This window comes from Micromys minutus (genome assembly GCF_963924665.1).
Source record: "Micromys minutus genome assembly, chromosome: 16".
NCBI lineage: Eukaryota > Metazoa > Chordata > Mammalia > Rodentia > Muridae > Micromys > Micromys minutus.
In genome coordinates, this window is record NC_137985.1 from 44376546 (window position 1) to 44392343 (window position 15798).

The window sequence follows — 15798 nt, forward strand, 5'->3', positions numbered from 1 at the left end:
TAAGGAATAACTGCTCCTAAAAGGATTCTAAAAAATACTTTCATGTAAAACAATTTAAATTTGCCTTAAAAAGCACCAACTATTTACCCGAGTCAGGATAAAGGTACGTACAGCAAGCATTCCAAAAAGAAATAAGCATGAACGAAAATTTGAGATGCAGAACAAAAGAAATATTCAGCTCCATGCACTTGGAGGGAGGGAGAACTGCCATTATAAAAGCCTTGGTTTAGCCTAAGTTTCCTCTATCAATACTTCTGATGGAGTGGACGACGTTCCCAGAATCACTAACATCCAAGACAGTGCGGAGAAAGAACAGCAAGGCTTCTACTTTCGCTGAGCTTTAAGTCTCATTCATAATTTCTTTTCCAACAAAAACACAGGATTATCAATCTTTACAGATCTGTCTCCTGCACTGTATAGAACAGAGTCAATATTTGTCTAACTGAAATCTGACAACTCTAGGGCAGTGAACCAACACAAATGCATTTAAAAGGAACAATTAAAGAATCAATACCTCTTTGCAACTGGAAAAAAACACAATACTCTTCTTCTTTAGGTGACTTCTCAAAAAGGAAAACAGCACACTTATTTTTTGGTGCAGCTCACAAATTATATAGTTCTGTTCCAATGTAGCAGGGGTGCTTGTAGAAACAAGAAAAACAAATTATGTCAATAATGTCATATTGCTGTTTTGAAATCAACACTAAAAAAAAGAAATTTGGTTGTCCATTCTCCCGATTTCTGTCACACAGACACTTTTTGCTGTGTTGTCCCCTATGAAGGAAGCTCATCGTAGCTGAATATATTCAAAATCTTTTAAAGGTTATATGGAATACACACAAGTACAAGATCAAACAAGAGTCAACCACAGAAAGAAGGTAATGACCATCATCTGTGAGAGGCAGCATGGGAAAACTCTGCTGGGCTGACAACTAATGTCTACAACTTTATTGGGGGGTTGAGATTAGAGAAATACAAACATCCATCTAAGCAATTTAGACTCAACATATGAATATTTCTTGGAAAGTTTTACAAAGAAGAACATATATAAATATTGAACTCATATATAATCATGTATGCTGAAGCATTTGTGAGAAAATCTATGTAACTGCAATTTACTTCAACTTTAATCCAACATTAAGATGGGTTAATGCGCGAAGGTATGAAGAAATGGCTAGTAAAAGGGATGACTGGCAGGAGAGGAGCACACATGAAGCAGGTATAAAGAACTTACTGTAGACATGACAGGAGGAGGGGCTTGTTAGGATGAAAAGGTTCAATGGGAAGAGAGAGGGGATAAGAAAGTAATGCAAATATGTCTATATGTATATACATATGAAACTATAGATAAAATTTTTTATGTTATTGTAAAAATTTTAATTTGTTACATGTTTGAAAATTCATAATGTTTGAAAAGTAAATATGGATTTACCCTTGGGAAAATGTTTATAATTTTATTCCAAATTTGTCTGGGGTATAAATATATATGTGGCATCATTCAGAACCACATGATTAAAAAAGACATCTATTACCAAGGAACTTTTGGAATGAACTATTAAACATACCACTATAAGGTATTATGCAACTATTTAAAAAAATGTAATACATATCACTCTGGAGTGACTTCTGAAATCTACCATTAAGTAAAGAACAAGTAGCAAATAGAGCAGTTTAGCACCTGTGAGGCTGGTGATAAACACTATACATGCATATGCTTGCACACATGTACAGCCACATCGTTTTAAGAAAAGGGGACAGATAATCCAAAAACAGAAAGTCAAATATCTTCAGATACCAAAAGAGAGAAATGGTAAAATAGAATTTATTAAAATTTCAATTTTCTAAGTAATGATAAATGCCCATGTTAAGAAAAAGAAAAGAAAAGCCAAAGGACGTTTTAAAAAAAATTCACAAACTGAACATTCAATAAACAACTGCTCTCCATAAAACACAGAGAACACTTAGGAAAATACATATCCCCAATTTAGGGAGAAAAGAATAAAGCTCTTAACAGTCACCTGCTCAAAAGCAATGTTCAGATGAAAAATGAACATAAAAGATATTCCACATCAAATAAGCATCCAAGATGCACCCCACCTTAAATTCAAATTTAAGACATGATACGACTGTATACTCTACTATACATTTAAGAGCCTCCAGAATCAGATTTTGAGAAATGATACGGCCACTTCTGAAGATACTTTCCTCATACTCTTTAGCATTTAACCAAAAGAACTGAAAAAATCAGTCCACACCAAAACAGTAAAAAAACAAGCAAACAAAAAAACCAACCTGCACTCAGATGTTTAGCAATTTTATTCCCAACCACCACAATTTGGAATCAATCAAGATGTTCTATAATAAGTAAATGGATAGAATAATGAAATAATTTCAGCACTAAAGTTTTCAAAACTAAGGATATAGTTCAGTGGAAGAACCTACAAGGCACATGCAAGGTCCTGGGTTCAATCCTCAGCATTACAGACTTAAAAACCTTCAAACACCACTGATGAAGCCCAAATTGCCTGCCGAATGATACATGTTTTCCCAATGCAATCTTGCCAAAGACAAAATAACCATGCCTACTTAGAACAAAAATAATAAATAATCTACAAAAGATACTTTGGTCAAAAATGTCAAAGAGAAAATAAACTATGCTTATTGAACTGAAAGATGGCTCAATAATTAAAAGCATTTACTGTATTGCATGAGAACCTGAGTTCAAATCCCCAGAACCCACATAACAAGAGGAGCATCTATAACTCTAGTGCTCCTACAAAAAGATGGAAATCAGAAACAAAGGATTCTCAGAAGCTTACAGGTCAACTAGCCTGGTATATGCACCCAAAAAAAAAAAAATAATAATAATTAAAAGGACTTTGTTTCAAACAAGGTACAACCAAGATTGTCCTCTGACATCTATACACACACCATGACATTCATGCACCTAAACACACATGCATGTGCACATACAAATGAATGTGTGCATATTTAAAGCCAAAATGATCTAAAATATGAGTATTTCTTAGAACTGTTGGGAACACAAAAATCCTTGCACCCAAAGATCACCAGGGAAACCAGGAATGTTAATCACACAGGGTTGTCTCCACAAAGGAGGAAAGGAGTAACTCTTCTCCACCCAGAAGGCCGAGAGTAGACATTGTTAATGACCTGGTGACCTTTGCTATCTGTAGAGCGAGACCTCACACAAATCCCCCAGAATGTTTATCCCAGACTCTATTTCCCTATACCTTTATTGTTAGCTTTGTTTCTCAGTCAATGAAAGCCATCCTTAGAGATGTCCCATGTACTTTATACCCTGCTGACCTACAACTACATTATCTAGGTCTTGGTCAGGGACCACATCAGATCCTAGGCCCTTAAGCTATTAGCACCCAGCTTCATGGCCACTTGCACTTTGAGTTAAGTTTCAATGTAATTATGCCCGATTGCACCAGGGACTGTATTACTCAAGGAAGCTTTTTTCCAAAATTGTACTGTGTTTAAATATGCTTACAATAAACTACCTGGTGTAAGATCTCTAGAAGTTTGAACTGGTATTAACTAAGTTAGGTTGAACCAACTTCTTGCCTCTTACAGTCCATTTCTCTGCCTGCTGTGGCACTTGCAGCCACCCCTCCTCCCAGCATTCCCCTCGCATTCCTACATTTAAATTATATCTCTACAAATCCACATAACTTTGTTTACAAAAAAAAAAATTCTTAAGTCTCCCTATGGGCAAAACCCCTTTAGGCATTGAAGAAACCTTTTTATAGGGAGTTGCATATCAGATATTTACATTATAATTTATAACAATAGCAAAATTACAGTTATGAAGTAGCAATGAAAATGTTATGGTTGGGTTCACCACAAATGAGGAACTATATTAGAAAGTCACAGAATTAAAAAGGTTGAGAACCACAGTTATAGGCCTTATTGTAAATTATATTCTCTGAGCAATGTAACTTGGAAATCACAATATACATAAATACTCGACTAACAGTACGATTTGGCTCTCCCTTGGGAAGCCCATATCCATGGGTGTTTCTTATGATTTCTCATCGCTAAGTGTTGAGATTTAAAAAAAAAGGTTCTGTTGCTATCAGTCCCTTGGGGTCTCACTCAAGGTGACACAAAAGATTGGACAGTAGAGAGTGGGGCGGGGACAAAGTTTTGGTAAGACGAAAAAGAAGGAGAATCGGGAAATGCAAGATGGAGAGGGCAGAGGAGGATGGCTTAGATCAAGGTGAACTAGATTGATTTTATCTTGTTTAGGTGGGAAGTTTATATCTATTGATTGGCAGTGAATTTACTGTTTGGATATATTATGGATTGAGAATTTCACATATAAATCAGTTTAATAAGTTATTGATTGAGTCATGTTTTTACCTGGCTGTGGAGGGCAGTGTGGGAAAGCAATGGCTGAGAGGCAGCTGAAGCATGCGGATTCGGCTCGGGGCCCACCGAGATGTGTGTGTGTACAAGGCTTGTAACTAACCGCCTAGGGGACTGCATGGTAGAGAAATAGACCTGGTGCCGGGTTGAGCAGCTCCCAGAGTAAGACCCTGTGGGTTGGATAGCAACAGAACTTTTTTTTTTTTAAACTACAACAGCTAAGCTAAAAGTAGCTTTACAAAAAAAAAAAAAAAAAACAAAAAACAAAAAACCTGTGTCATGTTGGCTTATCCTGAAATTTCTTTCTGTGGAGTAAGAAAAGGAACTCTTTTGACTGGTGCCAGTGGCAGTGAGGAGTTATAGTTATGTCTCTGTCCCTGGAAACTCTTTGAAGACAATAACTTCAAAAATCACCGAAATCGTGTACAGAGACAATGAAGTGCTACTCTCCTTTGAGAGGCCCATGTAACCACATGAAGCCACACTTTAATATCTTATTTTTCCTGGGTGCCTCTTTCTCTTAACCTCATACTGAAAATCTGTATTATACAACTTTTAATATACTACTTTGTGATATCCAATACTGAAATTATTTTCTACATCAAACCCAAGAATTCTGTGCTTGGCTAAGCAGACATCTCTAATAAAACTTAGACCACTACCAACAATGTTTGACTCTGAGTCAGTATTTGCTATTATCATCCAAAAACTGATCCTCTCTCCCTCATTTATGGTGAGAAGTAGTTACTAACATCTTATCAAAAAATGTTTGTTCCCAGACCACATTTCAGAAATGGTACATTAAAATATTCTCACACTTAAACATAAATGCAAATTTTAAGTAATTTTAATAGTTATTAGTATTATGGTCTATGTACCTAATAACAAAAGGCATATTACACACAAAATAAAAACTTAGAATATTAATTCTTGCACTAAGAAGATAGTTCAGGGAGAGAGAATTCCTACCTATATTTTGCTTTCTCATGAACCCAGACATACTCAGGGTCTTTCAAACTCAAGCGTGCAAGGTCCTTTACAGATTTGGTCTGTGTGGCTGAGAACAGTAAAGTCTGGCGTTTCTTGGGAAGATTTTCAATAATAGCATTCATGGTGTCAGCAAAGCCCATATCCAAGATTCTGTCTGCCTCATCAAGAACTGCAAAAGGAAAAAAAGTGCAACATGCTCTATAATATTTAAATAATATATTAAGCTAAATGCAATTTAGTGCACTGCTTCAAGTCCTAAAGCAGAAAAGGACACAGGCTAAGCTAAGGGTACAGTTCAGTAGTAGCTCTATTGCCTAGCATTTGCAAAGTACATGTGCCTGGTGCTGCCTTCAAATCTCAGAATCACAATTTTTAAATAAGTAATATAGTGGAAAATTGATCAAATCTAAACAAAAAAAAAGATAATGTTAAATTTACATAGTATGTTGTTAACCTCTTAGTATTGACAAATCAATCACAGTTCTGTGCAAGTTTAAAACTAGAGGCAGTTGAATAACGGACAATACAGAAACATGAATACTATAACTCTTCTGTAAGTACAAAAGCATGCAAAAATGAAAAGCTATTAAAATGCCCAAGTAGCCTCTCCATGCAAATCATAAGTTCATTAAAACAAATGACACTGTGACTGGGGAGGGCTCAGTGGATGAGCAGTTGCCATGCAAGCATAAGGACGAGAGTTCAGATCTCCAGCACCCACTCAAAAGCAAAGTCCCAGCACTCATGCCAAGACGGGACCCAGGTCATCTGGCCAGCCCTATGTTCACCAAGATACACTGCCTCAGTAAATAAAGTGGAAAGCAACAGACAGACACCTGGGATCAATCTCAGGACTCCATGCACTCCCACAGAGCGTGAACACATATACAAAACATGCACACCCACGTGTGTACAGAAAGAGAAAAGAAAAAACTATCAATGCCTAATATTCAGGTACCTACTTAAACACATTGGATTCCCTAAATGTTCCCTATCAATTAAAGAAAAAAGAAAAAACCAATCTTGTACTCTTCTTAGTTTAAGAGCCCAAATACCAAAATAAAAGTACAAATAATTTCTCAGACTGTTTTCATCATGTTATCTAATACAACGTGGCTGACATTAAATCGCAGAAGGGCTTTCTCGGGAAAGAGCGGAGGTTTTGTTTTGTTTTGTTTTTTAACAGAAATCGTAATACCCACCTAACAGCTGAAGATTGGTGGCGTGAAAACATATCGTTTCATCCATGTGTTGAAGAAGTCGACCTGGTGTGCAGACCAGTATGTTTATGTTGTTGATCCTCTCAGCCTCATGTTTCAGATCCTGCAAACAGTTGTTTCTCTGATTATACATACATGCCTCACAGCAGCCTGCGCACAACTGTAAAAGCCACCTGCACATACAATGCCACTGGAGCAGTTTAGACACTTAGAAATAAATACCAGTTCTCCATTTCAGTTCGGTAGCACACACACCACTTTTCCAAGTGAAATCAAAGTCCTTCGAGAAGGGGAGGAGACCATAGAGGGGAAGAACTGTAAGGCTGGGAGGGGGCAGGGAGAGGGCTGTTATTGGGATATAAAGCGAATTTAAAAATAAAAGTTGGGGGAAAAAAAGACGCCATTCATCATAACCAGGATCTGAAGCTAAAAATCTAACAAATGACTATGACAAGACTTAATTTCCTATTAAGTCAGTAAGCAGTCTTAAAAATTGTAATTAGTCCAACTCTTTAAGTCAAAACGAGAGGCACTGAACATGCTCTCCCATACAACTTCCATATTGTATTGGGGTGCAGGGAGCTAAGGAAGCACCACAGTTTACAGTTTATAGGTTCTCACCTTGAGACAAGAACCATCAGATGCTATTAAATGTTAAAGACAAGTAGCAGGTACAAAAGTAGAGTTTGTGATGCTAGCTCTTCCTTGCTTGTGTACATCTGCATAGAAATTCAAGAACTACTTATTCTCACAGCCCAGAGGTGACCAAAGCAGATACAACCATCTCAGATGTACTAAAAAGTCAACAAAAGTTGGCCAGGTTTTACCATGATACCATAACTAAATACATATTCCTGAAAGCAATCACCTTCCTTTCATGTGGTATTGACCTAGCAGTGTTTTTTAAACTATTCAGCCTCTTAGACATTCTATTAAAAGGTACTATGTCCACATACTGTTATGTTCTCTTTCCCAGAGCATGTAAAGAAATAGGTTTGCTCTAGATAGCCTGTACATCTGTCTGAAAGCCTCATGAACTCAGATGCCAACAAGAGTGGACTTTCTGGACCTATGTAGACACTGAGGCCCCATCCAAAAGACCAATCCATTTATATGAGTCCTCCATATCTTCTCCCCCCATCATCTCAGAGTGATATTAAAGGAAAGGGCAAATAAGGACAAACCTTTCCACCAATGATGAGACCAGCTGAAAAATCGTGATTCTTTCCCACTTTGCGTAGAACCTCAAATGTCTGATAGGCCAGTTCTCGAGTAGGTGATATTATGAGAACTCCCAGGCCATCTGTTGAAGTCCACTGTAGGCGGTATAAGGCTTCCAACACCTTGAAGATGAGAGCAAATTGTACTTAATAATCTCTTAGAAAAAAAAAGTCTTCATTTTTTGACTTGTCTCGACCTTTCCCCTTAAATCAAATACTTCATCAAAAGGCATTCCTCTCACAAGTTTTATCCAATCTGAAAGAGACATTTTCTTCCAACTAACAGAAGCATTCAACCCAATTCAGAGGGAAAAGAGAAGTCCTAAGGCAACTCATTTGATGTCAGAGTCAAAATCAGAAGACCAGCTATTGGAGAAGGGCCTACATAACCCAGACCACAGAAACAGGGACAAGAAAGTTATTTTCTAAACAGAAAGCACGTGAGAATCTGAACAGCTGTTGTAATTTTACAGTGATTGGATTCCCTATATGTACAACAACAGGATTTAAGAGGAAACTCGTTCTGAGGCATCTGATTTGCTTTTTCTCGGGGCAAGTTGTTTCTGTAGGAACCAAATTAGAAAACTAAGCAACTGAGATGTCAGCAAGTTCCTCAGCAGTTCTGCTGCCTACTACTATAAAAGACGCTCCCAGAAAGGTCTCCATACCCAAATCCCCTTCATGTGAGACTGTAGAACACTGTCTTCCAAGATGAACAATCGTGATCAGCTTCATCAGAACAGCTGTCACTACTGCCAAGAGATGCCCCACACCCCGAGATTGTTTTTTTGATGTTCCTTATAATAGAGTAGGATATTCACTAGACCCTCACCTGAGATTCTTATCACTCACTCCTGAACCTCACAGTCATCTTGTACATCATCTTCCCTAACTGTATATGACTTCAGTGTCTCAAGAGATACTAGATTATACATATATAGTGGGCTAACTGAAGGGAAGCTGTCAGTGTAGCTATGGGAATGTCATAAGCCAATAGCCCAGTTGCTTTGAAATTATCCATCCTGTTGAAGTAACCTGTCACTCATGTTCTATAAGTAAAGCCAAGAAATGCGCTGGTTCTCCAAGTTGAACTTCAGTGTAATCATACTTTGTTTTCTTGGGATTCACTTACATCTCCCTGGGGAAAGAATTCTCACACATGAATATATTTCAGCCTTATACAAATGGCAAATCCAAATACCACTGGTAGGCTTGCAAGGGTGAAAGCAGAAACAGCTTTCCCCACCAGATCTCCTGAGAATTCCATCAAATGGAATAACCCAAGCACAAGACAGAACAAGCATTCTACACCACCATCACCACCACGGAATATCCACCTCCTTCAGAATGCACAGCGTAAAGCATACTGACTCACTCACCAAGTAAGTTACTGAGCACCTTCCAGAACAAGGCACTGTGATAGAAGCTAAGGAGCGTGAGATTGGGAGAAGAACAAGATAGATGTGGCTCCTGTCTGGCCAGGAACTCCAAATGGAAACAACTGTTTACATCCATCTGTTTTATTGTGGGTATAGAATGTCATAAAATTATATAACAGAGGCTCTGATACAAAACAAATATACTTACTGGAACAAGAAAAGCCAAAGTCTTGCCAGATCCAGTTTTGGCAGCTCCAAGCACGTCTTTACCTTGCAAAGCCAGCCCTATGGTCTGCTTCTGTATCTCTGTTACCAAGCGGTACTGTGCTTCTTGCAAACCTGGCAGAGTGAAGAAAAGAAAACTCTATAGGCTTGATTGTGTGTCCCCATCACAAACAGATGCTAAACGTTCTTCTGTTCTACCCTGATGGAAATCACAAATAGCCAAAGAACAGCTCACTTAATTTTGAAGGTCTGGTGGCTCATAGGCTAGACTTCCAAACCATAATCACTGAAGCTTATAACCTGAAAACTAAAAGCTTATAACTCCAAACTTCCAATGCTGCAGGCAATAGGTGTGTGAGATGGCTTCAGGTTAAGAATGTGCGGGCCTGACGACCTGAGTTTGATCCCCAGGACGCTTCCGTGAATACTGTGGCACTCACACCCTCCAACACACATGCACTCCAATAGTAATAATAATAATAAATTGTTTTGTTTTGTTTTAAGCTAGAGACTACTTGTTCTTCTGTTCAAGATACAGGCTTATTTGAGGATGTAGGTAATACACAGAATGGTGACTACATGGATGAACCTAGAATAAATTATATTAAATGAAACAAGCCTGACAGAAAGACAGATACCAGATAATCTCATGTTTATAAATCCTAAAAACTGCAAAAAAATGTTACCAGAAACTGGGGGAGTGGGGAGATAGAAAGCTATTACTCAACACAAAGTACACAGGTTGAAATGTACTTTTTTGAAACAGGGTTCAAGAGTTATACTGTGTGCTGGGGATACGTATTATGGGTTGGGGACAGCCCAGTTGGTAGCGTGTTTACTTAGATGGATGAAGTCCAGGGTTTAATGCCTGGGTACAGGTCTATGATGCCAGTAGTTAGGATGTAGAGAGTGAAGAATTAGAAGTTCAAGGTTATTCTCAGCTACATAGCAATGGCAGGCTTGAGGCCAATCTGGAATATATGAGGCCTATCTCAAAAGGAAAAAAAAGAGAGAGAGAGTTTTTACACCACAATATCACAATAACTATAGTTAATTATAATTTATGCTATTGTGTTTCAAAATTGCTGAGAGTATATCTTAAATGTTCTTATCATGAAGGAAAGATAAGTACATTAATGGGTTTGATTTATATACATATTTCAAGTCATAGTATTATATAACATAAACATACATAATTTTGCCCAAAAAAAAAAAAAAAAAAAAAAAAATCACTATAAAAGAGAGGCCATCCCCAAGTCAAGGTGGTGGGAATATCACAGACCTGACTCTTAAAGCCCTATAACAACTCTTACCAGCATCTTAACCTTGGACTTCTAGCCATCAAGTCTAAGAAAATATCTACTGCTTAAGGCTGTTAGTTTGTTATGTCTACCCTACACAACTAACACCACAAAGGGTAAGCCACTTTTGTTTGTTCTCCTGTTTAAATAATAGAATCATCAAGTTTCATTCAAAATGTTCAGAGATTCCTGGTCCTTTTTAACTTATCTTCAACCAATCCAGAAAGAGTAAGAAATAAAAAAGGTTAAAATTCAGTGTTTTAGAGGTGGGTATATGTACGTTCCTGGCAGAAGGATCACTGAGTTTATAGTCTGAACTAGATTCTTGGGTCCTGCTGGCCAGCCAACCTAGCCTGATTAGAGAGCTCCAGGTCACTGAGAAACCCTGCCTTAGAAGAGAGGACGTTTTCCTGAGGATAAAACCCAGGCTGTCACTAGCCTCCCCACAGGCACGCATATACATGAGCATACACGTGCATTTTTTAATTTTGTAAAGATATGAATCAATCTAACAATCTATCCTAAAATGACCACATATACTTACCTTTCAACGTTTTTTTGGACAAAGGGAAATCTGAAAATCTTGTAATTTCATTTACATTTATCTGGGAAAAAAAGATTATAAAAAGAAAATAATGTCAGATAAGAAAAAAAATACTAGATGGCTCATTAGTTTCATAATACAACTCCCCTTCCCCCGACATTGTATTACCTATCTCATCCTTCATGTAACAAAATCAGAAGCACACCATCACTTCTAAATAAAAGCCATTTATTCAAATAACATTATATTCCATGGAGGAACCTCAAATGGCAGATACTCTCCCCAGCAGGACTTGAGATGTATTCCTCCTTCCCTAAGTATGGAACCACTAACTAGTGAGCTACCTTCACAGGACATAGAATACCTAAAGGAAGGAAGTGTGATAGGTAATGGTGACTGTCAACTCAAAAGGATACAGAACCACGCAGGAAAAAAAACTTTTAGGCATGTCTATGACACAGTTCCTAAATTGGGTTAATCAAGACAGGAGACCCCTACATGCAGCTCCCTACTGTAGACAAAACATGAGCAAGCCATCCCACATGCCTGCTACCATCTTCTCACTGCAAAAGTAGACTGGATCCACGCAAACTATAAGGCAGATTAAACCCTCCCCTCCTTAAGTAGCTTCCTGTCAGGTGTGCTGGCTCATGACAATGAGACAAGTGACTAATAGAGAACAATGGGAAGAACTGGGGCTGTAGTCCATAAGCCTTCAGCACTTGTTTGAGAAGACTGCAGAAGAGTATAGAACTTCAAGCTGGAGAAGTCTTAGTGTGCAAGCACACCTTAATAAGAAAACCACAAGGAAGAATTCAGAATGCCAAGAGAAATGCACACAGTAATAGCCCACAGTTCATGAGGTTCAGAGGGACAAAATGACTATCCAGATTTATACTAGAAACTACCCATGTCACATTCTGCCCAAGAATCTGGCTGCTTTTTGCCTATGTCCTGAGAACATGAAAGAAGATAAATTCAAAAAGTGTTGAATTAATTTGTTTGTCAAGAAAATCTCAAGCCAGGATAGCAGTAGCAGGTAGTCAGTCAGCCGCTCTATTCTGTAACCGCTGCTGCACATGTCCCTGCCCGGAGTGTCACTGCATTTCGATCACTTTTCCCAGCACTGTGGCAAGCAGGAAAGTCAGACCTGGGTAGCGGCACCCAACAGACCACTAATGAGGCCTCGCAGGCCGGGTCCGCCCCTTTCCCACACCACACTTGTCCGAGATCCACTATAGAGGCGACACCGCCCGGCTGCGCCCACCCCAGAGCCCCGCCGAACGTGTCCAGAGCCCTCACCTTCTCGTAGTTTTGCATGAGGCGGCTGATCCCCTCGCGCTCGACCTGCCATTCCGGCTTCTTAAGCTGCTTCCTTCGCTCCTTCTTTTGGTGCTGCCTGTGGCTGTGTTTTTTCTTCCAGCGATTGAAGCTCCGCACCGGGTCGGGTCGGGTTCCCTGACCCAGAGAACCAACCGTTTTGCCCATGCCGGGACCCAAAACGCTGCCAAACGTGAGACACCCCTCTCCTTAGGTTCAGCACGGAAAAAGCGAAACCAGCATGTGGGGAGGAAGCTGGGGCGCATGCACAAGGCCAGGAACACGCCCCCAAGCTGGGAAGAGTGGGCACACATTAATGACGACAGTTAATGCGCGGGCGACGATTGGTGATTTTGCTTCCACGGGGCGGGGCATTTTAAGACGCCGGGATTAGCGTTGTCAGAGAAACAGGGCGTGCTCTACTACGTGTTTAGGGCTTCCGGAAACAGCGCTAGGACGCGGCTTAGCGCTAGTACGGTGACGTCATACGACGCGACGTAAAGTACAGCTTCTCATTCGTTCTGAGCCCCAGCGTGCCTGACGTTCGTGAGTACGCTGCTACACGTTATTGAGTATGTGGGTCGTAATCGTAATCTTCGTCTTGCATATTTCGACCCAGAGGGTAGAAAGATTGGTCTAAAATCTGCTAGTTGATGACTGATTTCCATCCACTACGGTGTATACCTCTAGGTATGAAAAAGGACATTCCGCTCAGCCCTTCAGACTGTGACCACAGTTAATAAGGGCACTGACACAAACTGAATTTACCTTAAGATGTTATTATAAAAACATAACGATGGCTAAATATAAATTTTTTTTCGAAAGTATGTTGAACAAATCAATTGTTTTCCCATTTTTAAGTAAACTCTGTTTAATTGGATCTCATGACACGTTTATGTAGAACCTCTACAAGCACACTGGATTGATGAAAGGGCCCAGGTTGTAGCAATGTGATTAGAGAATTGGATTAATGTGTTTAGGCCTTTAAGGTCCCTTTTGACTCCACATATCCACACAAATATCCTAATTCTATACTGTATTCACCAATTAAACACACGCATGCAGTGCCTGAAGAAGACAGAAGAGGATGTCAGATCACCCAGAGCTGGAGTTACAGAAAGTTGTTAGTCACTGTGAGGGCACTGGCTGGGAATTGAACCTGGGTCCTCTGAAGAGCAGGGAATGCTGTTAACCACTGAACCATCTCTTCAGTCCTCATACTTAAATCTCACATTATTTTTTTCTTGTGTAAATGAAGTTGTAAGGTAGTCTTGTGAGGTTTAAACTTAGGGATGAGAAATGAGAACTGATTCAGTAAAACTTGAGGTTTTGAACATTCTGGCTCTAATTCAACATGGTTCATTGTTGTATTTAACAAGACATCTTTAGGAAAACACATTATCTATTATCTCTCTAGGTGTATTAAGTTGATGTTTCTTTACTCTCGGCAGGAAAAGTAAACTGGATTCTAAGGGAGGAGAATTCTTCCTTTCTCATGTCATCTCGCCTTTTCTTCCTCATGTCTCCCACACCTAAGAATTCTAATATTCTAAAAATACTTGAAAACTCATCCCCTAATCTTGTTCAGCTTCTCCACTATCCACTCCATGAAAACTTAGAACTTCTCATTGTTTAGTTCACTCCTGGCCAGCAGGTGGCAGCAGAAGATTAAATGCTTCTTTCCCCTTGGGTTTAGATTCAAAATGCCATGCATTTTTACAGCCACCAAGCACTTGTTTTGTTGGTGAGTTGACCTGTCCTTCTACATCACTGAGCCTTTAAGATGTTTACGGTTAGCACTCTTCACATTGTCTAGAATAGTTCTGAATTGCTTTTTTTCTATATTTTGTTTTTCTTAACAGCACTTAGGAGATGCCCCACATGGCTGGATGTGTTACATATCCTATCTCTAAGCATCTCCCAACTCATTTTCCAGGAAATGCAGCTAATCTGAGCAGGTGATAGAGCTCAGTGTGCAGAGAGCTTGCCTAGCTTTTGTGACACTCTGGATTCAGTCCCAGCAGTACATAAAACTGGGTGTGGTGCATGCATGTAATTGTGGCATGGGAAGATAGAGAAGCAAGAAAATCAGAAGTTCAAGGTCATCCTTGGCTTCAAAACAAGATTGAGGCAAGCCTGGAAAACATGAGACCCTGTCTCAAAAAGTAAATAAATAAATAAGCAAACAAAACAAAAACCTTCAATCTAAGAAGGATTCAATGATATTCAAAAGGATCAACCACCTGATAAATGAAGGCCCACACCGCTGGGACCATAATTTGATAGAAGCTCTTAAATGTCTTTTTGATAGATTGCTGGGAACTGCTGTGGGCTATCGTGAGACCATGCATTAAAGGTACTAATAGCACCAATGATAGGCTCCGTTCACTGCTAAGATACGACAGTGTTACAGCTATTTTAGAAGACGGGTTCTTATAAACCCACATAGTCTTAAAGCATGCGGTCCAGCCGTCACTCTGTTCCCAACAGACCGGAAAACTTACGTCTGCACAATCATCCGCAAACAAATGTTTAGAGTCACTGTGACAAGTCGAGTAGGAAATGTCCCATGGTGTCACAGGTTGAAGGCTTGGCCCTCAGCAAGTAATATCATCAATTAACTTAAATTATTTACTAATATTATCAAACTCAGTGGCTGTGGAAAAACTCAGAGGCCTAGATGGAAGAAGTCTGTAACTTGGAGCAGGAAGGGGAAACTTTGGAGTCATCTTGTCTCTGCCCTTTCCTTCTTCACAGCTTCTCTGGGGTGAGCAACCTCCGCTGGGTGAAGTACCAGCACCATCACATCCTGCCTCACATTAAGTCAAATTACTAGATCCAGATACTTTGGAATGAAACTTCTAAAACTATAAATTAAATAACTATTTCCCCCTAGACAGTTTCTTGCCAACACTTATAACAGTGACCACCCCACTCCCCAAAATACCAGGTAAAATTTTCAGATAACTTATAGTAGTTTAGAGATTGAGATCACAGACAGCATTGTCATGATTAGAGCTAAGTAATCCTATCAAATGATTATAGAATGAATCTGCATAAAAAACCAACAGACAACACAAAATTCTCACGTAAGACTTTTTACCCTTATCACCAGTTGGTTCAGGGACAGCCAAATAGTTCAGTGGGTGAAGATGCCCACTGAGCAACCCAAGTCTGAGTTCGATCCCTGGGACATGCTTGTAA

At 39.3% G+C, this 15798-nt stretch overlaps 1 protein-coding gene across 1 annotated transcript in view; it reads right to left on the bottom strand.

Moving 5' to 3' along the window:
- Positions 1–12809, bottom strand: part of DDX10 (DEAD-box helicase 10) — a 120372-nt gene extending 107563 nt beyond the window's left edge. Inside the window, exons 1-7 of the mRNA XM_080930115.1 lie at positions 12577–12809; positions 11275–11335; positions 9413–9543; positions 7790–7948; positions 6588–6708; positions 5365–5554; positions 515–641 (exon numbers count right to left, since the gene is read on the bottom strand). Coding sequence (XP_080786241.1) covers positions 515–641; positions 5365–5554; positions 6588–6708; positions 7790–7948; positions 9413–9543; positions 11275–11335; positions 12577–12762 — 975 coding nt within the window. The 5' untranslated portion in view covers positions 12763–12809. The remainder of the gene's footprint in view (positions 1–514; positions 642–5364; positions 5555–6587; positions 6709–7789; positions 7949–9412; positions 9544–11274; positions 11336–12576) is intronic.
- Positions 12810–15798: the final 2989 nt, after the last annotated feature.